General features: G+C 41.9%; 1 protein-coding gene across 2 annotated transcripts; it reads right to left on the bottom strand.

Moving 5' to 3' along the window:
• Positions 1 to 706: 706 nt before the first annotated feature.
• On the bottom strand, positions 707 to 26,181 carry clstn3 (calsyntenin 3). 2 transcript variants are annotated; one of them, XM_069655784.1, is made up of 19 exons: positions 25,860 to 26,181; positions 25,015 to 25,081; positions 21,890 to 22,012; positions 20,223 to 20,433; positions 19,052 to 19,260; positions 17,846 to 17,995; positions 16,950 to 17,135; positions 15,893 to 16,180; positions 15,303 to 15,430; positions 12,683 to 12,842; positions 11,845 to 11,904; positions 11,575 to 11,723; positions 9,370 to 9,518; positions 6,048 to 6,274; positions 5,721 to 5,882; positions 4,906 to 5,051; positions 4,584 to 4,719; positions 2,786 to 2,970; positions 707 to 2,696 (listed from the first exon to the last, which is right to left on the bottom strand). In XM_069655784.1, exons 2-19 carry the CDS (start codon positions 25,079 to 25,081, stop codon positions 2,547 to 2,549), a joined length of 2,886 nt encoding a protein of 961 aa, XP_069511885.1. In that variant the 5' UTR covers positions 25,860 to 26,181; the 3' UTR covers positions 707 to 2,546. The 2 variants fall into 2 exon arrangements, with proteins under 2 accessions (XP_069511885.1, XP_069511886.1); XM_069655785.1 differs by having other exon boundaries at positions 15,303 to 15,415.
• Between the last annotated feature and the right edge of the window lie 239 nt (positions 26,182 to 26,420).

Here is a 26,420-nt window from a genome sequence, read left to right as displayed (position 1 = left end):
AGCTTCTGAAGTTTATTTTACCTCATGTTTCTACTCTACTACATTTATTTAAGCGCTGTAAGAAGTGACTTTACAGATGAGGAAATTTAACCTGAAAACATATTATCACCTTTGTTATGAATTAAATTGGCTTTCAAAATACCGATAAAATGTCCTCCAACACTATCAGTTATTAGATCATAGTAGCTGCTGTTACTTCTACTTAAGTATCTGAATACCTCTAACATTGATTATATATTGTAATATTGGATCATTACTCAGGATGAAATGTGTAGTTTGTATGCAGCACTTTATTGTTGAAGCTGATGGGGTCTGACTTCAATCTAAAACAGTGCTTTATATTGTAAAAAAGAAAGAAAATAAAATAATATTGTTTTGTACCTTTAACCAAAATGACTTTTAGTCCAACTGTCAGATTATTGTAGTATAGTAAAAAGAACAATATTTCCTCTGAAGAGTAAGTAAGTAGGTAAGTTGGTAAGAGTAAATACACTGTGTGCTCCACCACTGTATGGTAGTTGGAACATGATACACTGTATACATACTGTTTGTTGTTATACATTAGCATAGACGTATGGATGTAATGTGGTTAGAAGTCCAATCATAAGAAAATAACATATTGTTCGCCTAAAAATGTGCTTAATTCTTTACATTACAGCATTAATTCAGTGAGTTCTCTCCTCTAACAAGAAAGCTCTCTCGTGGAGACGTCATATAGTGTTTTTATTATGAATTTTGTAATGTTTTCTGACAGTTCTCAATAACAATTAGTCAGCATAATCCATGTCATCATCGTATCAATAATTACAGGTAATGCTCCGATAGTAACATAGTAATAATATAAGTTATTAATCAATGCAATGTTTATTCCTTCTTAACATCACAGTCAAAAACGACAGGCTTTATTTACTGACAGGTTTAGCACTGCACATTGATAGGCTACACAGACAGACAGCAAGAGACACAGAGGGAGAGGTGTAGGAGAAAGGCGGAGGGGGGGAGGGGGGAGGTGAGGAGAAGCACACAGTTGTACATTCATTGAACCAAAGATATTGCATGGAGTGAAAAAAAGAATAAAAAAGTCTTGAAATGTGAAAAAAGTTACCTTGAAACGTGAAAGTTGAAACGAGTGAGACGTGTCTAAGTGTCACAACAATGTGCCCTCCCTTTTTCTGTGATTCAGATATTGACAAGTTCTTAAATTACAACAATTTTACACACAAATTAAGAGACACTCATCAAGCCAGGGATTATCATCCTTATCACTACTACTATTATTATCATTAATATACTGTTTTCTGATGCTGTAAAGGTGGTCACTCAAATAATGGGGCGGGGGGATAAAGTAAATCATAATCTGCTCCCTCTCAAAGTGTGCAGACAAAGAGTGGCTGCAATAATAATAGTAATAACAATAATATCATAATATTCATCACTGTATGTACAGAAAATTCATTACAATCAATACAATCAAAACTGCCCAAGCTGAGCGGACATTCTGGAAACAGCAGGGGTAGTAGCATTATGGAGTGTGTCGTGTGTGTGTGTGTGTGTGTGTGTTTTTTGCATGTGACGTCTTGCAGTTATTGTAAGAGCAGTGTGCAGTGAGTGGAAGAGTGCAGTGAGAGTCATTTAGAGACATTCCTGTGGTCACTGTGAGAGGTGGGTTAAAGGTGAAGTTGCACCAGGTTTAATGCAGATTTTTTTGTCATTTAGTGGCACAAGCTGGAACTTTGCAGAGACTCCAATTTGGACCTCTAATGACATAGCATGGACGCGAAACCTACAGGCTTTTATTTAGTATTTTTGGAGTATTGCAGAATTTGTGTAATGGATGAGGTGTATGGTTGATAGTCCTTAAATCGTGTCAGCTTATCAGCAGCCCCGCTCAAAATATAATCAGGAGCTGAAGCATTAAATTAGTCACAATACCAACTGAAAAATACCTGCAAGCATAGTGTTTTTTTTACGTTTTTTATGAGAGAATGTCTGACCTCAATGTCTTCACCTTGTTGGAGGAATGTGTCGAGAGAGAGGATGCAAAGAGGGAGGAAAGAGCTTGTGCACAGACTTCTCAAGTCAGTCTAATAAGAGATTGCAGAGATCAAGGCTTTGTGTCTTTGCCTACAGATCTACTCACGGCCTGCATGTTGTAAAGATTTCATTCTGTGTTCAATAACAAAAGATAAAATACAATCTTTTTTTTCTTTTTTAAACAAAAGCAGTCTCATTCAACCAGTAATACACTATACAGACACATTACCATCTTGTGATTTAGAACTGGTGCACCACAGACTATTTTGGTGGGGTTTGCTCAGGCGGTTAAATTACATTAACTGTATACATTGTGCCATTGAACATTTAGGTGGAGAACAACTGCCCGTCGTTGGCTATAGGTCACATATGGCGCTGAGTGTCGAGAGTATTACAGTGACTGTGTTGTGCGTCGTGTTTGTAAGCATACATTCCTTATACTAGTGTCAGCAGTCGTCGATATTAAAAGTGTTGGAGTGTGTGACAGGTGAGCCGGTTTGTGGTCTGTGGGCTCAGTAGCGGCGTGCGTTGCCGTCCCTCCCCTCCTTCTTGATGATGATTCGCTGGTCGTCGCTTGCGTCGTCGGGTGACTCTGCTACCTCCTCGTCCTCCTCCCCTTCCCCCTCCGCGTCGGCAGAGATGCCCATGCGGGACTCGTAGGACTGCGTGGTCAGAATCAAAACGTTAAAGCTGTGGTCACTTATTTTTATTCTCTATTTTACACCAATAATCTTTGCTGTTGCTTTTTTACCTCCATGGGGTTAACGATGATGGTTAGGGCAGAGTCGTCCCATTGGCCGCTCCCTTCCTTAGCCCCGCCCCTGGAACCTTCTCCACGGCGATGGATGGAGCGGATTCGGAACACGCCGAGGATCACCATGACAACCAGGAAACCCACACACACCATTATGATGACTGTGGCAGCTCCTGGCACGACTGCAAAGAAAATAAAACACACTGATGAGCTGTGTTGTAAAATCATCCAGATCTGAAGGGAGGAAAGTCTGGTGACTTTTTATATTGTTGTCACTGTTGACAAATGCCAAGAAAATACCATTAAAATACCAAAACCAACAATGAATAGCTTCGTCCTCTTTGTCAAAGAGCTCTGTTGATTGAGACAAATTGTAGGACTAGGTGATGTTTCCTTTCATTACATTGAACACAGGCACTGTAGCTTATTTGGGACAATTCTATCAACACCCTCCAAATGTGTATGCACCCACAGCTGAAAATAGTCCCCATAAATTGCACAATTTCACCTGCTTTTTTTTTTACTCAAAACAACCATAAATTTGTGATCAGTTTTTGTGACCAGATTTACTTCTGACACAGACACTGACAGAGTAGGAAAGTTCTTTCAAACAAATGTTTCCCCATGTTTCCTTCTTATCCACAGTGTACCAACTTATGGAGGCCTTTTTTTAATCTGTATGTTAAGTTTAAACATATGTTGACCCACTTAGTGAATGCCTTGGAGTAAACGAAAAGCTCTGCTCAAAAATCTGTCACACTCTGTTTAAATCAATCATTTGCTGGGGTATAAGACTGTGTGGGCAACAGCATTCAATCTAATAATCCAATCTTCTATGTAGCCGTAGGTATATGACAAATACAACAGCAGACCATTATATAATTGTTAGTTATACTGCCCTGCTATGTGCCCTGTTTTTTACACTGCCCTTAGGACGAATTTTAGAGCTCTGCTTGTTCAAACACCTGCTTGTATTAAAGTTTTGCTGCAGCCCTTCACCACCAGTTCGTCTCTGAGGTCTTTTGATTAGTTTTTGGTTGACTGTGGCTTTAGGGTTTTGGCTCCTAAACTTTGACATTCTCTCTCTTTAGACTTCAAGGAGTTTTCCTGCTAACAAACAAAACTTATGTTTCATTTTAGCAAACATGTGGAGATGGTTTCCTGCCTCAAAAAACATTCGTAAAGCAGATTTTCTTTTTGTATTTTGAATCCAGAATTGTTGACATGCGTGTTTAGCTTGCAGTCTTCTTTTTTCTTTGTCTAGGCTGACATATTGCCGCATATCTTGGGGTGTTAATAGTTATGGTGTCATAAAACATCAGCTCCATAGCGCCACCAGAGGTCTCAAACATTTTTTTTTTTTAAAAAGCTAAAGAGAATTTTTAAAAAAGCTAAAGAGAATTTGCTTTGTTGAGTCTTTTTTCTATTTATTTATTATTTAACACGTCCTCCACTCTCTGTTTTTAAAGATTTGTTGTGACATTTGCCCCTTTTTTCTCGTAAAGAGAGACAGGAAACAAGGTGGGAGAAACAGGCTCGACATGCAACAAAGGCCTCCAGATGGTAATCAAAGCGCAGACGCTGCAGCCAGGTGGAACGTGCCCCTGTTGTAAGGCTACCAGGCCTCCTCTTATCCATTTATCTTATATTCTAACACTGTTTCATTTCTTTCATCATGAGGCACTTTGTGACGTCTGTACAAGAAAGGCGCTGTGATAATAAATAGTACTCGTTTAACTTTGCAACAGCAGCAAGTATACAGGACAGAAAGGGCTGATAAGTGGGAAAAAGTCACCTGAGTTGCGGTGTGGGTTGGGCAGAGTGTGTCCACTCAGCTCTCCAGCGTGGTGGGACGGATGGAGGAACTGCTGCTGGGAGGCGAGCAGGTGGGACGGATGGTACAGACTGTCCAGAGAGTGGAGGAAGTTCACCTGAAGGAGGGAGGAGACACAGGATGACCTCGATAGCACCTTACACATTCGGTTAAATATTGTTTGGTAACAACAAGTACACACAATCTGTCATGGTTCTTTTAAGAGCAAGTAAGCAAGATTAAGTAACAATAACAATCTAAGGGATATGTTAATCTTCATGTCAGTATGAGAGGTTGATGTCACCTCCAGAGTCAGCTCATTGCTGGTGTATCTGCCGTTCATCTCAGAGCAGGACAGACGGAACCGTCTCTCAAAGCGGGCTGAGCCTTTGGCCAGTCGGTAGCGGACCGAGCGAAGGACGTCTTCGTACACAGAGATGGATTCAGCACCTGGAGGGAGCGCAGAACAAGAGGAGAGAACAAAAACAGAGACAGGGAGTCAATACCGAGAAGAGCAGTGGAGAGAAAAGGAGTCTGCAGCTTCTGGGCGTGTCTGTAAGGGATGGATGACTTTTAATTTTTAACTTTATTGAAAGTCATAGACCTGAAAGTAGAAATTTTAAAGCTGTAGAAAACTTATTTTCCAGATCAGTGCCTTACTGATACAGAGTCCTATAAGAACATAATGATTTCTTCCTAAGATTAAAACGTTTTGATTATTGTTTGTTGTGTTTTGTTTGTGCTTTTCTCAATGTTATACAGACAAAGGGGATGTCACATATTTATGTCCAACAAACAATATTAAGCAATAATTTAACCATGATGAAATGACAGTTGTTTCAATGTGTTAAAGCTAAATTGTGGAGTTGTTTAACTTTCTTACAAAACCATAAAATCCCCCTAAAAATATAACTGTCATTGAGGTATATTAAGTAAGGAATATCCAACAGTATAGAGAAATACTTCAGGTGCTTTAAAAAACAAGGCACAAATAGATACTAATACTAACTACAAATAGATCTCATTGTTATTGCTGATATTTTAAATGTCACTTATAATTCTTTGGTGAATATCAGACACATTTTTTTTGTCTCCAATGGTTTAAAATTTGCACAGTACCTGTGATTGCAATATAAGCAGTAGTATTGATGATTTCCAGTCCCCTCTCACGAACAACATCCATGTCCACCAGGAGCTCCTCCCTCTCTGGATTGAGCTCCTCCCCCAGCGGCTGGACCTCACAGCCGTCCAGAGTGTGAGCCACAGCGTCAGACATCAGAGCTAACACGCAGTGGAGAGGAATAATGAAGTCAATTACCTCACGTTGGGAAACAAAGGATGCAGACAACAGATTATCTCTTCAACTCATATACAGATGCAGATGCTAAACAAACATGAGAGTAAACGATTCCACAGAAATGAGGCACTACTTAACGTGTGACTCACCTCCTCCCTCCATCCCCTGTGCAGCTGTGTTGACAGCATGAGACAGGGAGCAGACGATCCTGAGCTCGGGGAAAAGAGGGACACCGCGGGGACCTTCAAACTCAGGGGCAGGACGGGCCAGATGAGGGCCGACCCCAGAGAGAGAGATCTGAGGAGCGTCTGGCTGCAGAACCACCAGGTATCCCTCCAGCTGCTTGAGGGACAGGCAGCTCTCCTCGTTGAAACATCTGGCAGCAAGAGGGACGTATGTGTTGTGAGAAAGTGACATTTTATCCCACACTAGGGACGTGACTTTAAGGATGGCAATGAGGTTGGTCAAGACTAAAGTATCTATGGTATTAGAGGTATTGCCATGATATACTGTACAAACATTCTTTGTACACAGAAAACAGCCATTCTGACTTTTTCTCAGGTGCAAACTTGAAGTTAACATTTTTCTTCAGGTAAAATGTCTCAAAAACTATCTGATGTAATCTGACATCTGGGTCTGACATGAAAGCTCTCTGTCATGGTGAATTTGAAGATGATCATATCGAAAAATACTGCACCGATTTACCGTCGAACATCTGTGACATTGTCAGACATGATGGACAGCTCAACAAATGTATGAAATGATGCAGCAGAACCTGAGATAACCTCGATTTTATCCTGCGTGTTCTTCTTCTGTGTCAGTAACTGCAGCCTGAATTACCCACAATGCAACCCAACTAGCCTATAGCTCCCTCTAAGATTTGGGTGTTTTGTGCTGGTAGCGGCTGATGTAGCCTTGAGATGCTAGCACCTAGGTGAGCTATTTCTCTCCATCGTCACACTCCTGGATTTGTTTTGTCCTCGCTGGCAATCTTCAGTTCCAACTTAAAGTGACATCACTTGAGGCAAATCCTCACACAGCTACAGAAGGCTTTTTACAACATGTTGCGTACAAACTAGTGGTGCTCTCCAGTGAATAAATCAGAGCTACTTCCTGTTTAACCTTTTATACAGCCCCATGATCTGGTCAAAACTTTAATTAGCTAACAACTAAGGTTTCTAGCTACAAACATGATTTTTAGCCATTAGCCTGAGCTGTACTTTGTGTTTAATGCTAGTTAGCGATGTTAGCGTGCTACACGTTGAACTAGAATAACTTAAAAGGAAACAATTGCACCTGCTAAACATCATCTTGAGAGCGTGTTAGCATGCTGTTGTAAGCATTTAACTCAAAGCGACACCAGCATGGCTGAACACTCTGAGTGCTGTTTAGAAAGTTGGCACAGTAATGATGTACAAAAAGGTCTAAATCCAGAGCAATTTTCTCTCAATCTAGTTCTGTAATTCCACCATGACTGTGGTTAACATTGGTCCGTTGTGACACTGAAAATAGCAAACATCAAAACACAGAAGCTCTGCTGTAACAAATTCTGTTTTACTGCCAGAAAATCAGATTTTTGACAGGCTGCTTACTTGTATTTATTCGTCTGCACTATAATTTAGCGTCATATTTGAAAGGGGATTAAGCAGAGCGAGTGTGTGTGTTACATTTTGACTATCAGAGTGAGCAGCTGCTTCTATCGGCCTCTTCCAGAAGGGCCTGCTGTTCAGCCATCTGGGAAACTCCTGGCCTCAAATCAGTCTAATCTTCACACACGCAATCAAACACGCCGGAGGAGGAAAAAAAACTCTAGCACACTTGAGCAGAGACCAACTCAGAAAAAATCTGTCCATGACCTTGAATCGTTGGGATCCTAATAACAGTGGAAATAAGCACCTCCAGCTCTGATTTGTGGCCTCGTAATCGTTTTAAACATGCTGAAAAACAACAGTCCCAAAAGACTTTAATAAGAAGATTTAGACAGTCTGACAGTTTGATGGGATCTGATTTGTCTGCAGGCAGCTGGTCTAAGAATAAATACACAATATAGCACACAGTATATGCGCTGAACTGTTCTATCCAAGGTGAATTAATAATTGATCAGCTGAAAGTGACTGCTAAAGCCAGAAAGCCCGTTCTCAGTTGTTAAGCATGGCTGAGCGCTGACCCGCAAACAGCCGGTGCGCTTTCTATTTTCACAGCCAGGTGATTCAGCGTGATGCATTCAGGATTCCCTGGATCATTCAGAGGCTGAACAGTGTGTAAAAAGTGTTCAAGGATATAAAAATAAAACATCTCAGTAGTATGAGTAGTTTCTTTCAGGGGAAAATAAGTGGGCAACGTAATAACAGAAATGATTGTTGTCACTAAAAAGGGAAAAAACAGTGATATAGAAGTTATCCTTGGACAACCTTAGTTACTACAAAACCAGGCAGAATGCAGCACCTGCACTTTAAGAGATAAGATATTCCTTCTTATCTTCTGCTTTGACATATACTCTATACAATCACCTCTTTCGTGCCTCCCTACTTCTTATCAGAGCCGAGGCAAGGTCCATGATGAGTTCAATGTCAAAGCAGCGGCAGAGTCCAGAGAGCAGCGCCTTGTCTGACTGCTTGACTCTCAGATACTTTATAAACTGTTAGCGACTGTTTGATGTGTCGCTTGTGTTGAGATCCATGGTGAAGATTTACATCTATTTCGTCACTTTCCTTAAGGCAGACGTGTCTTCTACTGCTTCAGTCTGAGTCCTGCATTTCACAGAATGACTTATAATCACAGGTGACTAAAGTTACTTATGTTCTGTGGATAGTGGGGTTAGATTTAGTTTGCATTTGCTTTACATGCTGCCAGTGGTAGAAAGTTAGTACATTTTATCTTCTGTCTATAAGTTGAGGTATTTTAAAAATTCATTCTTAGGGGCGCTGGTTTAGCTCAGTTGGTAGGTACATTTCCTGTCTCTATACGGCTGTCCCTAACAATAAAGGTATAACTATAATTATCAGACAGCTTTACTTACATATAAGATTTCTGCATGCAAACCATGTGAAGAGCTTTCTAAATTTGGTATTCAAATTGATTGTAAACTACCTTGATAATTAATGCGATAATTTTCAATGCACAAACATAGTTCCAGCTTCTGAAATGAGAAGAGTTTCTGCTAATTCCTTTAATGATGCAAATAACCTTTAGTAATTTTTAATATTTCTGATACAAAAACTGATTTTGAAATGCCGAATGATAGCATTTCCCCCTCTATTTTCTTATTTACAGCTGATTAAAGCTCCTATGAGGAGTTTTTTGCTGGTTAAGCATGTACAAGACAAAATCAGCAAAGAGATAAGAGGTACGGCTTTGTCCACAGGGGGCGCTACTATGTAATCTTAACTATGGATCTGAATACTACCTTGGCATTTATCGGCAATAGTGAGGAAATCCCTTACCCCGGTGTATATGTGTGTGTGTTTGTACCTGAGTGAGGTGGTCAGTTTGAGGGGGCGGACTCCAGGGGTGGCGAAGCGTAGAGAGTTCCTGTAGGTGACCTGCTGCACGGCGCGGTTAAAGCTCTCGATGTCGTCTCCCTCCAGCACCAACACTGACTGACTGGGGTTCACATGAACCTGCAGGATCAAAGAAGAAAATATCTACGTTTCTATCAACCTACATATGATCTCAACAAGGCTCGAGACACAACTGGACACTGCACAGCTTTTGTTGCGCCTACCTAGAAATAACCTGGAAAAGATAAACTTTGGACAGGGCAAATATTCCTGAATGTAACTTTTACGAACAAAAAAGTAGTATTAACAGATGTATTACTTTTGTTCCCCTTGACACACACAATTCTTGTACAGTATCTCCTGAGTAATCACATATAACAAAATGTACATATATGCTTCAAACACAACAAACCACCACTAGAGGAGGTCAGAAACACATCTGGCAGCATGTCAACAATTTGTGTTTGCATTTCAAGCATTAAGATGTTCCTGCCCGTCTGAAGATTGAAACAGGTTTGACTTGCTATGATAATCCTTCCTGGTTCGACTTGAAAAATTGTGAACATATTTTTCAATATGTAACCCTAAAACAGCAATAATAAATGTTAATACAGAGATTAGATCATGACTTCCTTTACTGCAAAGCTGCCTTGCTATAAATCAAACCGAAGAGTGTCTTTAAAAAACATAAAACCTCTTATATATGGTGGATTCATGTTGGGTCTCTCTCTCAGGGGCGGATCCAGAGGGGTGGCCAGGCCCCCCCTTGAAATCTGATTGGCCACCTAAAGTGCCACCCCATAATCCTAAAGAATGATTGGCTATTTGCCTTGTCAGAGGCGGGACTTAAATCAACTATTTGGGCTGTGATGCAACAGGCTGCTAGTAGCTGTCTTTGTGGCACGTTTCCTTTAGTGCTTTAAATCGTTACTCTGGTCAGACATCTTTTGGAGTCCTAAAGAATTAAGGGTAATTAAATGCTATTCATTTGCCACACTTGGTCTTTGCGATCACTCAAAGCTACTTTTACACTACATGTCACATTCACCCACTCACACACATTCATACACTGATGACAGAGGCTGCTGCGTAAAGTGCCCAACTGTCAATCTGTTATCACATTCATACACGTTGGCTATGCCACCGGGAGCCATTTGGGGGTGCAGTACCCAAGGACACTTAGACTGAGGGAGCTGGGGATCAAACATCCGACCTTCCGATTAAGAGACGACCGTCTCTACCACTGAGCCACAGCCGCGGCACTTCAGCCCCAGTGCCCCAGTTAAGCCACCCGAGTCAAAAAAGTCTGGATCCGCCCCTGCTCTCTCTAAATAACATAACAAAGAGTACGGCGCCTAGACCTGCTCTTTTTATAAAGTGTGTTGAGATAACTTATGATTTGGCGCTACACAAATAAAATTTGATTTGATTCTGATTTGATTATATCACATATTGAGATGGGTAGGTACATCTTAATTTCAAAATAATAGGACAAGATGAACTCTTTTTGTAGAAAACTGTGACTGTAAAGCTGCTTGCAGATATGAAACAAGTGTTGATGTTTGACTTAAATTTTAATCTTACACAGATCTAAACTCGGCACTTTAAGCCCGAGAGGGTTAATGAGGAATGAGGCGCTCAGAAGTCATTGATGTAGAGCTCAGAGGATTACATCTCATAAAACAGTTTATAGGACAATATGAATAATAGATTAATGAGGGGTAATTTATCTATAAATCAACAAAAGATTTACTTGGGTTGCGTCAGTTTTAAGAAATGAAAGAGTTTTGACAAAATGAGTTTGAAATTTTAGGTTATAAGAAAAAAGAAGAAAATGTAATTTTGCTGTCAAAAATGTAGATTAAACTTTTATCCATTAAGGGAAGTTAAGTCTGATATTTAAGGTTATTTATATTTATATTGTAAATGTTTTATGCACTGTGAGCTAATTTTGTATTTTGTTAATTTTATTCTAGAAAGATGGCGGCAATGTTGCTCTCAAGATGGCCGAAAACATCTGTTGAATAAAGCAGGGTGTACTGCAGAAGGATGCCATTGATTGACACGAAAGACAAACATTAAAGGGGACGATATTATTAAAAGTGTGTATTTGAGACATGGGACTCTCAGCGCCTGTCTCTCTTTAATGTCAGTGTCCAGTCCTCTGAGGGTTCACCTTCATGCCGGAGCCCAGAGTCTCCAGATCTCCAAAGTCCAGCCCCTCCCTGCAGGCGTACAGACACTCGACCACACTGTGAGGCTCCACGCTGCCCGGACGCACCGTCACCCCCGACAGCAGTCCATGGTACCCTCCCACATACTTCACTAAAAGACCAGAGACAGTACAGCTTTAAAACACTACATTTATATTCTAATAGGCGCATGAATAATAGAGAACAGACTGCAGAGCCTCATGCTGACAACAGTGTGAAAACAGGGAGGTCACCTGAGTCTTTACCCTCTGGGATGGTGTTGTTTAGAATCTCCTTCTGCTTCTCTTCAGGCTCTACGGGGGAAAAACAAAAACTGAGAAAGCTACTAGGTAGGAAAGGAAAGTGTGATGAAGAGACTGACAAGAAGAATGAGAAAAGAAATAAATAACACGAGCAGGCACGAGTGAGAAAACGCAAGCAAAAGAAAACCCGTTGATGATATTCAAAAATGCACCATCTCCTCATTATCTGGCAGCAGCTGTTGCCAAGCAGGCAGGAAAGCGACTTCCACCGTGGATGAGAGTGAAAGACCGTGAATATGTGTGTCTATGTGTGCGTGTAAGACTGTGAATATGTGTGTGTGTGTGTGTGTGCGTGTGTTTTTCACAGCTAATTGGCAGCCAGAGTTTCCCATTTTAACCAGCGTTTCGGGTTTAAGTGGTTGATAGCTGTCTGGCCCTCGTGTTGTTCTGCTGCCCTGAATAATTGATAAAGTCAGTTATATTATTAGCCCTCCAAGATAAAATGCATCAACCAAATTGAAAGTGAGTGAAATGAGGGAGTGAGTGGCGGGAGGGAAAACGTCTCGCGCAGAGTGTCCGCGACTTGCCGGTGCTTACTCCAGAATTGGCAGCCTGCTTTTTGCTGGTGATGTGTGATTTAATTTAAATGACATTTTAGTGACATAAGAATTCAAACTGCACATTTTTCTGCTCAGAGAATTTATGCAGAAAAAAAAAGGCAGCATTCGTCGCTCTCTGCCTGCATTCATTCCTGTCAGAATCCATCATGACGCTGGAATGAAATGTGTGTCAGCCGTGGATTCGCGGAGCATAAATTTTAGTGTCGTACCCCAGCAGGCGCCGATGAACATCCTCTGGCGGGGGGCAGGGTTGGGGATGGCTCCGTTGTCATGGATGAGGGCTGGGTCGAAGGTCACACCATCGACGTACAGGGTCACAGAGGGGAATTGGACGCTGAGGGAAAGATGATGCCACTCGCTGTCACACACCTGTTGGACAGAGATAACATGGAGTCGATATGAGCCTGAACAAAGGTCAGGGTTTAGAATCGGAGCTAAGCGGCTGCTTTTCCGGTCTCAGCAAGTAAACAGTAATCTGCTATGGCTGAACAAAGAAAGAAAAGATCGATGACTACAGATTCAACTTCTAAAATAAGTAAAAAATCCAAAGAGAAAGAAACAAATTCGACGCTCAGATGAAGGCAAACAGTCTGAAAAGGAAAGGGACCATTATGGCAATCAGGAGTTACAACCGTGACAAAGGGAGCCAGCTGTGGACGTCACACATGCAACACTGTTTGGATATCTGGGAAGTGTGCTCCCGCAATTACCGTTTATCATTTATCATCACTTTTATGCCGGTAACTGTCCCAACAACATAAAAATCGAATTGTTTTGTAGGTTTTCTTAATGGTATATTAGAGTTTATGATTTCCTGGAGAACAACTAAATGCACTTAAGCCTCCCTTTCTTTCTGTTTCTACAGGAAATAGTAAATATGGAGCATCAAATAGCACTCTGTGAGCTGGAGTTGTTGCTGGTTGAGGAGCTACTTTTTTTAATTATTTTTTGGCCATTTTGCTTTAACTGATAGGACAGGAAAGGAGAGAAGAGAGCGGGGGGGATGACATGCAGCAAAGGCCCGAGGGCAGGAGTCGAACCTGCGGCCCGGCCGTTGCGTTGAGGCCTCTGTATATGGGGCGTCTGCTCTACTTACTGAGCTAAACCAGCACCCTGAGGAGCTACTTTTAACTACTTTATATATTGTTAGGGAATGTTGGGTCTGGCCTTTCGCTAGGGTCACAAGAAGTGTGTTGAAAAGAAGAAATATAAAACTGTTACACATTATTTCACCCTTTTTTTGCCGTCTTCTCATCTTTTTGTGGATAATTGTAAAATGTAATCTCTTTAGACGTCGAACGGTTAGTTAAATGATAGCATCTTAGAAGAAGAAGCTTTGCAGCCACCGGTTTTATCTTTCACAATGTGTTTTAAAAGCTGATATATTGTATTTATAATCTTAAACTAGGAGGTAACATGCAACCAGAACTGTCAGTTAAAGAGCCAGTTTGCCGATTTTCAACCTCAGTCCTATCATGCTATTAGGGGGAGCTATGTTAGCTATGTTAGGAAAAAATGGTGGTAGACTGCAGACCTGAAGATTTTTTAGACGATCCACTGGTATATTCTTGTTGTATTTCAGATTCTGTACCACTCTGAGCCATTGCCTGCAGCGATCAATGTCCTTGACTGGAAAACGGTAGTATGTCACTTCAGCATCTCTCGCTGGGCCGTTCCTTTCAGAGGGAGGGGTGCAATGCATGCTGGGTGTTATGAGAATGTAGAATGGGCGAAACCACGAGCTGTTTGTACAACTTCCTCCACAGCTATGGCGCCAATTTCAAATATTACTGCTTCTATGACAGTGGCTTTTTCAAGGGGCCTTTAAATGTAGTGAGGTAAAATGTACTAGTTTCCTTTGAAATGTGGAGCAGTAGAAGTATAAAGCGTCATAAAAGTGCCTCTAAATTGTCCTCATCTGTGTAAGTCGCTGCTCACATTTGTTCGGTATTCTTTACAGGGATAAGTGAAGGAATGCAACAGGGAAAGACGAGAGGAATCGTAAAGACAGAGGGTCAGGAAAGAAAGACCCGGGTAATAAGATATGGTGGTTCAGACAGGAGGATTTGACAAATCTTCTCCGTATCAGCTCAGCATCCTTTAATCCACGCTGCCTCAATCTGTCTGGGACCGGGAGCTTCAGTCAAAACAAACCCCTCAGCCCCCCTTTAGCCCGCCTTAACCCCCACTTAACCACACTCACACACATGCATGCAGGGATGTAACTTTATCACGTAGTCTGATTTATGCCCCACTGTTAATGTTTATGATGATGATAATTATGATGCTTAGATGAGCGGCATAGACGATTTATATAAGAAGGAAAGAAGCAGAGGTGGAGACTATTTCACCGCTTAAGTCTGAAATTAAAAAAAGAAATGTTGTGTCTGAATGATATGGAAATTTGTTCTATTTTGTTTTCTGTTGTCGTTCAGACTTTGAGCTGCACTATACTTAAATTAATAAGATAAAATCATAAATTGATTTTGTGACTATAGACTGTTGCACACAGAATGAGCCGGCTTTTCACAATAAAACATCTCAAGTAGGCAACTTTTCAGAAAGCCTTCTAGTTCTTTCTCAGGATAAACTTTTGCAGTTGTTTTAAAGTTGTTCATCATTTTATTTAAGTACTTATAAAGTTGTTGTTCTTTCATTTTTGATGATGGATGTTTTTTTTTTAAATACATATGTCTTCTAATCGCACAGGGAATGAGTCAGTTTACAAAAACAAACTACTGCATTTCCTCTATTTCAGCTTAATTTCAAGGTATAAATACAGAAGAAACGTGTGAACATCAAAGCTGAGTGCTGTAGTTCCCAAAGTACCTGCTCCAATTTCCACAGGAACTTGACGGGCCGCGCGGCGGAGACGTCGGGCCAGTAGAAGAGGGAGAGGCGGCAGCCGTGGACGGAGAGGGAGTAGTGGGAGAAGGAGTCGTCTGCAGGAGGGAGACCTGATTAGTGGGTCAGTGTGGTCTTTAAAACAGTCTGAATGTCACCAGAGAATAAACACAGCAAGGAATAAAAATGTGTCTTTTGAACTGCTGTGTTAAAGAGGGAACAGCTGAACCTGCTGCTTTTCTGCACAGACACACAGGAAAACGTTCACATGATACACACATGAACATCCTCTGCGGCACAATGACAGTGTTTTACTCTCCACTTGGCTGCTGAAGTGGAGCAGCTGGGTCCAAGTGTCTCTCTCAAGAGCACCTTGATAGTAGCTGTTCAACCTATAAACTGTTTTTGTTTTTCGTTTCCCACCTGTGATTTTCCCTGCAGCCCTGGGGATTTGAATCACCTATAGGAGGGCTTAGATGTGCGTTCCTTACGAAAAACTACCTACTGTATTCTGCACACATTTAAAAACTTTCGAAACATTCCTTTAAATGTGATCACTCTTAGATTTAACGTACCATTTCTGACGGTGCTGCACACAATAGTCTCCTCCTCCTTGCGGCTTCCTCTGGTCTGAGTGGTTGTCGGCTGGATGTTGGCTCCGCCCCTTCTCATCCACAGCTGCAGGGTAAAGTGGTCGCCCGATAATGCAGAGACAACCGAATCCGGCACCACAGCTACATGGTTTGATCCATTGAAGGAGAAGACCAGCGATGAGTCAGAGGAGGGGAGGGTTGGCAGGGCGGAGGTCCAGTTGGCAGCAGGGGACGGAGGTGGGAGGAGGTCAACCTCGCCCCTCACAGCACCTGAGGAACCAAAGATAGATTGGATGTGTTAAATGAGTTTTGTCACCAAGAAGGTTGAAGTTTTAAAGGAGCAATTCGCCCCCTGGAAAAAGCTGGTATTCTCTGTAATCGATAGAAGCAATAATATTTGAAATTGGCGCCATAGCTGTGGAGAAAGTTGCTCAACCAGCTCGTGGTTTCGCACCATTCTACATTCCTACAACACCCAGCGTGCATTGCGCCCCTCCCTCTGAAAGGAACGGCCCAGCGAGAGACGCTGGAGTGAAATACTACCGTTTTCGCTGCAGGCGATGGCTCAGAGCGGCACAGAATCCGAAATACGAGAAGAATATACGTCTAAAAAATCTTTGGGACTTCAGTCTACATTTCGTAACTGACGACTTTGAATGAGACACGACTCAGTTATAAATGTGGAATGTCTGGGAGGGATACCAGGAGAGCAGGAAGCGTTTCACGGCACCTCACAGAACAAATGATTACATTTTATGGTATGTGGTTTTTCAGCTAAACACTGCAGACATCGGAGGTGGTCCTAGATTGAGGAAGTGTAGTTTAGCAAGCTTCCTGGCCTCCACCAGACGACGTAGAATGCGTCATCTGGCGGAGGTTTTCCAGGGCCCATTGGAGAAGCAGATAGCGTCCTCCAAAGGCACAGAGCGAAATTGCATTTTTTTCCTTCCATAATGGCATTAGCTGCCCATAATAGCATGATAGGACTGAGGTTGAAAATCAGCGAACTGGCCCTTTAAAGGGGGAGACAAGAACTCACCGCACAGCCGTCGCACAGATCTGTCAGAGTAGCTGTCCCTGTCGCAGCCTTTTCCAATGTGGCCGGTCTGGAGCTCTACGGTGGCTTGGATGTTCCACACGGTCTCCTCACAGGTCTCCAGGTGCAGGCTGGGGAAGAGGGGGATGCTGCCTGACCCGGGTGTGTACTCCACACGCTTCGTCCACCCTGGAAACAACAACAACAAGTCGTTATATGACAGGCGGATCGCAACCTGGCAATCTGTCATGCAACATTTTGGATTAAAAAAGGAACTTCAAGTAGATAAAAATGCATTGAGGAAGATAATAAAGAGGTGTACTTCAGTAATTGTCTTGTTGATGAAATATGGTTTTAAACTATTCACCTGCCACACATATATACTCTGTTAGTCCTTTTATCTGTTAAAATGTATGTTTTTAATGTACTGAATCACTGTCACAGCAGCTGACAATTCATATTTTAAAACAGGAAATTGAATTTAACTTGTCCTGAATGGTATTTTATTCTGAAATGTAAGTAATATTCCCGTATAAATGACTGCAACATGCCAGATCCATGAACTTGAAAGGCCGTCAATAAACAGTGCTGGCTTATCTCAGGGAGGAATCAAATGTCAGTAAAGTGTAGTAGTGATGTGTATGATTCTATAAACATAATTTCACACTTTATCTAATTGCCTTCCCTTGATACAACTTGGCTGCAGCACTACCTCTTTAAAACTCTGCTCTTGATATAAACATTCAAAGGTGATTCATCTGAGCGGCAGCCCACACACATTCCAGCTAAAACAGATAGTTTCAGTCAAACAGCAACAGATTAAATGCCTAAAACACGTCTCTAAAGGCTCACGAGGTTTATATTAAAGTGTGACAGAACGAGAACGATCTGCTGTTTACCCATCCAGCCGGGTTTGCAGGACGGCTTGACGGTGACGACAACCTGGGCGTCCGCCTGGGCCCGGTTCTTCCCGCAGTCGAAGGCGGTCACCCAGAAGGTGTGAACACGCTGACGCTTCGAATCCAACGGCTCCGTGTTTTTAATGTTACCTAGGAGACGGAGTGAGACAAAGAAAGAAAGGGCCGAGAAAAGAATGAATCAAAAAATAAAAAGGAAACAGAAATAGAAGGGTTAGTCATCAACAACAAGCTTGCATAATTGAAAGCCCAGCACAGATGAACAGCCATTGATAAAGCTTCTTTCTGCACATTAATAGAGCTGCCATCCTGTGGTGCTCGTTATATATGCAGGAATAGAAGCAGCAAAAAAAAAACATGGAGGGAGATAAATTGTAGAGAGCAGAATGAAAACTGAAGGTTTATTCCTGTTTTTGGAGATAAAGGCTGATAGGCTGACAGCGCTCAGCGTGCCAGCTGACAGACAATAGGTAAGACAGACGATTGCTGTGAGATGGCGAGAGGAGAAACAGAGGGATAAAAGAGATAGTAAAAGACAAACTAAGGAAAAAGAGGAAATAGACAATGACAAGCCCACAGCGTCGCAACAAGGTTGGAACAAAAGGTCTCTGTGCTTCTGCTGCTGCTGCCGCTGTACCAGCCTGACCCAAAAAAAGCAAGAAAGAAAGGAGCTGCTTCATCCTCTAAAAGCCCTCAAAGTGAGTCCAGGACGATTCTGCAGAGTCATCCTTAAACACGGCCCTCCTCAGCTGCTGTGTCACATTACAACTGATCCCTAAGCAGCCGGTCAAGGGATACAATAAGGAGAGTTTAGGGAAACTACAAGAGGAGGATGCTATATTAAACAGACAGCTGCTGCAGTGTTTATGCAGAGACAGAACAATCGTCCGCCCACACACAGTCTATTTTAGCATCTTTTGGTTTCTACCTGTGAGGGAATTAAGTAGCTGCTCCCACTCTGTCACCTCAGCAGTGTATTTTCATGTACAGAGGACATCCGGGCTTCAATATTGAACTGAATATTGAATTGAGTGCTTATTTCAACCAATGTTACACAGAGGAGACAGTGCAGACGGCGTAAAAGGAAAATTATACAGTTACTGAAGGAGATATTGTATTTCTGGAGCAGAGAAAGACAAACATTAAAAGTTATGTGACTCAATTGCTATGAGTGGAAACATGTCTCACCGTCGTTGTCAATAGCGAAGGGCACATTGGGAGTGATGATGTCATAGAAGCAGATCTGGCTGTACTGAGGGGAGCAGTCGGCATCCAGAGCCTCCACGCGCACGATTCGGTCAAACAGACGCCCCTCCGGGACCGAAGCCTCGTAGCGACGCTCGACAAACACGGGGGAGAACTCGTTGACGTCGTTAACACGAACATGCACGGTGGCCCTGAGGGAAGGAGGAGTGGGAGGCAAAACACGAGCAGAGAGAGACGGAATATATTAAACACAACAGGAGAGAGAAGCAGGCTGCATGGTCATTACAGTGCGCAGCCAGCGGAGCTGCAGATAGTGGCTGTAATTATTGTTTAAATCATTAAATCTCTGTTTGAGTTGGGAGGATATGGAAGCAAAATTCTGCCAGAAGAGCAAAAGAAAAGGAAAAGTTGTTGATAAAAAATTCCCATGGAAAATCAAAATTATGAGATAAGAATTGTAATTACGAGATAGGAAAATCATGGATAATCAAATCATGAGATAAAATGTCAAGTTTTTTATCTTTTAATTTTGACTTTAACCCATAATTTGAGCTTTTTATCTCATATTTTTGACATTTGACCTCATAAATATGACTTTTAAATCTACTACTTTCTACATTTTATCTCATAAATATGACTTTTTAACTCATAAATATACCTTTTTAATCTCATAGTCACTTTTTTCCACATAATTTTAACTTTTTACCTCATTAATATGACTTTTAAATCTACTAATTTCTAAATGTTATCTCATAAATATGAATTTTGAATCTTATAATTTAGACATTTTTATTTCATTATCGTGACTTTTTATTTTTTATTATGACTTTTAATCTCACAATTTCAACTTTTTATCACATAATTAAGACTTTTAATTTCATATTTGAGACTTTTTTCAACTCATTTTATATTTTTAACTCATAATTATTCATTTAAATGTCATTATTATTATAAAGACAGTTTCATCTGATATCTCAACATGACTTTTTAATCTTATAATTTTTTACTTTTCATCAAATTATTTGACTTTTTATCTCTTAATTTTGACCTCTGTCTCATAATTGTAACTTTTGTTCATTCATCATATATTTTTCTTTTCATGGCAGACATGGGCTTCCATAGAAAGAGGAGTAAGAGGAGCGAGTTGACTAACTTGTGTGATTTCTTGCTGTTGACTCCATCGGGTCCCTCTCCGCAGTCGTAGGCCTGGATGGTGAAGCTGTGCTCCCGCTGGCTCTCACAGTCCAGCGGCTCCTTGGACCGGACCAGACCCTCTCCAGTGGAGCGGTCCAGAACCACCGCTTCAAACTGGACCGATCCTGAACCCGAGGGGCCATTATGAACCCGGAAGCCACAGATTTCACCTGGAAGGGAGGAGGGAGGCGAGTGAGGGGTGGAAAACAACTCAAACACATAAAATTACAGGCTCAGTAAAAACAAAGTCAAATCACGTCGTCGTTATCTTTATTAAATTTGTCGGAAATGTTTGGTTTGATTATATATCTTTATCACTTTCTGGGGTTTAAAAAAAAATTCTGATGATTATAATTATTGTCTGACTTGAAAAAAGTTATTCATGCCTGATTTTCCTTTGAATTAATTTTTGCGGCTCTCTCACTTTTATCTGTCTGAGTGGCAGCTTCCACAAAAGGCTGCAGCCTTAACTAACAATAAGAGAGATTATACAGCCCCACATTTACCCTTTTTGCATCGGCTTCCTGTTGACTTTAGAATACATTTACAAAAGATTTTTTTCCCCTTTACTTTTAAAGCACTTATCTGTCTCCAGCATGCATTTGTAAGTTTTACACTTAACATTACATCCTGATGAAAAACTCTGCAGTCTAGACTAAAAGCTAAAGCAGATGAATAAGTCTTTATGTGGCCTGTCACTTCTTTTTATCGTCACTAACAATTGTTTTATTTTAACGTCCCTTTTCCCTAATTTCTCTTTTGAAGCAGTTTGTAATTTTGACTTAAAAAGTGCTTAATAATTAAAGGTTATTATCGTTATCATAACAGCAAAAACAACCAGCAACACATAGCTAGATATGTAATCAATCAGCCCAGAATCAGAGGCTCAACTAGGAGTCAGCTGATGAAGAGGGAAATATTAAATTATGTAGACATAAATATTGAACTGTGTAATTTATTATAATATTAATTACTTTTTAGGTAATTTCATGTCGTGTGCAGACAGACATCTTGCACTCGTCCTTTAAGTGGCACTTCCTTTAATACAATCACTTTATGAACAGAATAAAACAGACTGCAGCTGAGCGTCAAAATAAAAGCCTGCAGCTGATCTTTCCTCGCCTGACACCAGTTGAAAGTGGAGAAGGTTCTTGCTCAAACAGCTAATTTTCTCCTCCTTCTTGACACGAGCCCAATATAATTCCAGGGAGCGCTGGAGTAATACTGGTTGAACTATTATAATTTGAGTGAGCACGGTTATTTCCAGGAGTGCAAACATGACAACCTTATTTCATCAGGCTGCAGAAGCAGGGCGAGCGCTGCAGTCTGCCCCTGAGATGGAGGGTTGAATTACACTATGATGGGCTAAAAATAGTTGACTCTGTGACTGAATACATTGCCATTAATATTCAGACTGTCTGTAGGGAAATATGGCAGCAGTCTCTGCTGAAAAAAAAAAAAAAAGATGTTTACTATGAAAGTCAAAGCAAGGCCTGGTGAGATAATTTTCAATTTGGCCAGCGAGCGCTGGATTTGACCTATTTTTTACAGTAGCCAGTTTTGTGGATGTTCAAGCAAATTCATGGATTATTTTCTCTCTCGTCCTATCTTCTTCGTTGGTGTTACCAGCGTAGTGTAGAGGAGCGTCTTTGTCCAGGGCAAAGAGAGGGGGATTGAGCAGCACGGTGTTGTCGTTCTCCATGACAATCCCCTGGTACTCTGTCTCGATCCATGGCTTGTGCTTATTGGCTGAACGGCACAGAGAAGAAGAGAGACCAAGAGCGGCTTTGGGTTAAACGGAGTAATTAGAAAGAACCAACGTGTCTATTTTTAACTCTCCATTATGGGCGAGGATGTGGTGAGTGTGTGCATAAGTGGAAGAATACACAATGTATGCATGTGTGTGACCACAAAGACGCAGTTTAATCACCCTCACAGATTCCCCTTCTCTTTCTTCCTCTCTTCACACAGACCTCCTCCTCTTGCTCACTCTGCTCACCTCCCTCGCTGGCAGTATAATTAAAGCCAGTCAGATCTCACCTTATCACACACAGCGAGCTATATTGCTCATATCAATCAGCCAAACTGGCCAGCCACAGGCGCCGCGCAATAATGCACTGAAAAACAGCCAAATCAAATGCCTGAGGTTTACTGTGAGTTTAACCTTTAATTGCGAATTAATTATTCATCGTTGTGCTGAATGTTCAGTGCCGGATGATCAAAGGCCAAGTTAATGAGCCAGAAGGATGACAATTTTACACTCCAGCAAAGAGCAAGAAAAACAAAAGCCGGAGTGCCTCTCCTCTGTTGTCCTCGATCCGTGCACGCTGCAGCTGCAGAGTTTGAAATCAGACAGAGGCACAGGACTCGTGTTTAGCTGCTGCTTTGTTGTCGACACAGAACATTTTCCACAAAATCTGACTGGAACGAATTCTTGCCGTCTCGACTGAGAGAGGAGAGCCGACAGAGGAAAACGCTGCTGGTTCTGAATCTGATCAAACTTCTCTCCCTTCAAAGACAAGGATGGGCACTGCTTGAAAATTCAATTATAGTCAAAAGTGTTTTCACACCTGAGTTTGATAGCAGTATAAGCAATCTAGTGTTGTATTAAAGTACAATTTTGAGCTATTTTAAAGGGCTGGAATAAAAAATGACTGCCAATATTGATTCATCTGCAGATTACATTTTAATTAACAACAGGTGACAGTAAGTAACAACTGAAAAATACTGTGATCAGTCTCCAGAGCCAGCATAGGCAAACAGCTTTTCATGTTGGAGATGGTCCAAAACTCAAAGATATTCACTTTACTACACTGTTAGACAGCTGAGAAGATTACATTTCTCCATACATCTAGTCATAAACAGCTGACCAATTACAAAAATGGTTGCCAATTAACTTTCTGTCAGACTAATCAATTAATTAAATATAAAAGCTTTAATATTTTACTTAAGTTCTTCCATGTCTGCGACTTTAAACTTCTACTCCACTGCAATTCACGGGGAATAATCGTGCCACATTTATCTCTCAACTTCATCCAGCTGCAACATTAACATGCTGCTTCCACAGGAACACATCAGTAATATTAATCTAATAGTGTAATATACCACTTTGAAAGAGGCCATCATGCGGCCTGATGAACGACGAGCTGAAGCTAAACTTTCTCTGTAAGCAGATTTTCATGATAATTCTTCTAATAGAAATTTGAATGCAGCAGTATTGTGGAGGTATTTTGCATTGAGGTGTGGCAAATCTTACTGCAGACATGATAACTGATCTTAATTAGAGGATTTAGTGGTTTCTCTTGATTTACATTATAATAAATTGAACGTCTTTGAGTGTTGTACTGTTGGTCAACCAAAAAGGCAGTTTAAGGACATTAACTAAAAAGTATTTTTAATATTTTTCTGATGATTTAAAGACCATTCATGAAGAAAATAATCTGCATATTAATCAATAATGCAATTATTGCAAGTTGCGGCCCTTGCCTTATAGTAAAAAGCCTCAATACCTCCTTTAATATTTTTTTCATAAGTGACATTTTTAATTCAACTTAAGTGCTAAAATTTACAATGAATGTTAAATAACCATAAATGTCCAAACACCAGCAGCTAAGCAACAACTTAACCTGAATAAACAAGTCTGAAAGCCTGATTTCAACACAGGAACAAGTCACAAATCTGATCCATGGCAGACGGTTTCTGATGCTCTTTTTTTTCTATCAGTGCCAAATAGTGTCGAGGTTCAATACCCAGACCTAATCAAACCTATTCATCCTCTCAAGGTCCAGACAGACACATCTCCTCCTCCTCTACCTCCACAGTCCTCCGTCATGTCTCTTTTTCGGTCATTTATCTCGTGCCCTCTGTCCCCTCAGCTGATCTCCCCCCCTCCCCTCCCCTCCCTCCTTTCCCCCCGCTGCTATATAGCATTAATCTGAGCATCAGGCCCGTGGATTACACCCGGGATTACAGATTGAGAGGCATCCCGTTCCATCTCTCTCTGTCTCTGCTGGCACTCTTCCTCTCTCTGTCACTCTATCGGTCCACAACACTCCCCCCACCCCTCCTCGTCTGTCTCCCTCACACATGTACATATATAACGCGCACACACACAGGCGCTCTGGTATCTTTTCCCCTTTTTCCCCTCGTGTCACCTGATCTCACGTAGCACCTCTCTCTCCCTCCACCACCACCACCTCCTCCTCCTCCTCCTCTCTCCTCCCTGCGTCTTTCGGCCACGTCCTCTGCTCTCCTGTCACAGCTCCTTCTCCTCTGTCTCTCCTAACATCTCCCCTCTCTCTCTCTCTCTCTCTGCTTCTCCTGACATTCCATCTCCTCCTCGTCCTTCCCTGCACCGCTCTCTTCTCCTGACACTCTCCCTCCACGCTGTCTGTTTTGTTCTCCTTCCCCCGGCGTGACAATCATGAGAACAATGATGTTGAATCAGAATTGAGTCGTGGTTCTGCTGGATGATAAATCTGCTACAGAGGAGGAAACAGATTTATCATCTCAGAGTGACTGTATGGGCAACAAACGGGCACATGCACGCTGGGTCACGAGACACAAAATGTACAAACATGTATGTATGTCACGCTGAAACTGAATCTAATTAACATAGTAAAGTTATTAGGAGCGTACGGCCATGTATGTACTCCCATGGGGGAGTACTTCTGCTGTACGTGCTCCCATGGGGATCAACATCCATCATCGCAACACTTCACAATTAACAGTCGAAAGGATGAGGAACTGACCTTTGTTGCAATTGGCAACCGAAGTCAAGCAAAGGAGGAAGAAGGAGAGAAAATTCATTCTGTCCATCTGATGGAGGAAAGGAAAGGTAGAGGTAGAGGAAGAGGGGGCAACAGGGTGGGGTGAGGAAGGAACAGTACATGCATTAACAACTGGAAGAGACAGGTACAGTAGCAAGACAGAGAGCGAGACAGGTAGGGCCTATCAGATGCTGCACAGATTAGGTTTTTCTGTGTGCGGTTGAACTAATGTGTCATGTGTGTAACTACACAGGTACCAGAGCCCTGCATAATGAGCTATATGTGGAGCTGCATGAATAATTGTTTGCTGCTTTCCGGCTTTGCTCAAAAATCACAGCTTGCAGTTGCAGATCCTAGACTGGCCTGAGGAGAGTGCACACACCTGGACGTGAGTGTGACACTGTGGTAGTTATTGCAGTGTGGGTGTTTCCCTGTGGTTTCAGTGGTGGTTTTTAAGGTTAAAGAGGAAATGCAGCTGCTGTTTTCCTCTGGCCACAACTGAAAAATGAGTCCTTGGGGAAGGTTTTTTCTTCAAGCTCTCATTGACATTAACAGCCTGTAACGTTGCTGCAGTCCTCAAAAGGCAACAGGAAAATACATTACTTAAAAATAAATGGAAATATTAAACAGGAGAGTCCGTCCAGTGCACAGGTTGTTCAGGCTACACACAGAAACATGCTATGCGACAATAATCAGGCTGCTGCTGACACACATTAAAGCAGCCAGGGCTCCATGGCTGCCTGTAGCCATATTACAGAGCTTCTACTAGAGAGGAAGGAGAGAGAGAGGACAGAAATGAAGGTTAGCCGGAGCAGCTTTGACATTACCGTGGTGAGTGCGGTGATGCTCCTGGTTGGTGCCCAGCCTCTACGCTCGCAGCATCCGCCTCTCTCGGCTCGGTGATCCCCCCCTGCAAAACAAACCTTCCAGGTAGGGAGGAGGACACACACGCACACACACGGATGCTCTTTTACACACACACGCACACAGCAGCTCGAGAGGGGGGAAAAATGGCAGAGGTTTCAGTCTGACGGTGATGGGATGTGAGGAAGATGAAGAGAGCGATGGATGCCCTTGTTTTCTCGGCTCTACACGGAGGAGAGGAAGAGGAAAAAACGGTGGGAATATTACGCTGGCGTCCCCTCCCTCTCGGCGTTTCTTAACCCGCCCACACTGCGTCCTTCTCCGTCTCTCTCTCTCTCTCTCTCTCTGCTGCTCTGGCTGTTTTTTGCTGTTGAACGCACATTGAGAGTGACTCAGACCCCAGCACAGCAATTCATCTCATTGTCACGTTTCTTTTCAGCTCTTGGCTTCGTTTTAAAATGACACATTTCCCCCTCGTCCACCTGTTTTTTCTAATATTACTTTCATTCTCCCTCCACTGCCCA

The sequence above is a fragment of the Semicossyphus pulcher genome, unplaced genomic scaffold (genome assembly GCF_022749685.1).
Source record: "Semicossyphus pulcher isolate SPU_LCO1_2020_fin unplaced genomic scaffold, fSemPul1.0.p SCAF_9, whole genome shotgun sequence".
Lineage (NCBI taxonomy): Eukaryota > Metazoa > Chordata > Actinopteri > Labriformes > Labridae > Semicossyphus > Semicossyphus pulcher.
Note: the sequence above shows the minus strand (reverse complement) of the source record. Positions and strands in the feature narration are given on the sequence as shown.

Bases quoted from the DNA above. Each gene is read 5' to 3' on its own strand.
- clstn3 (XM_069655784.1), bottom strand. From the start codon at position 25,081: ATGGACAGAATGAATTTTCTCTCCTTCTTCCTCCTTTGCTTGACTTCG. The intron at 16,181-16,949 runs GTGAGTTCTTGT...TTGGTTCCTCAG, and splicing joins ATCTGTGCGACGGCTGTGCG to GTGCTGTGAGGGGCGAGGTT. The intron at 5,883-6,047 runs GTGAGTCACACG...ACTGCGTGTTAG, and splicing joins ACAGGGGATGGAGGGAGGAG to CTCTGATGTCTGACGCTGTG.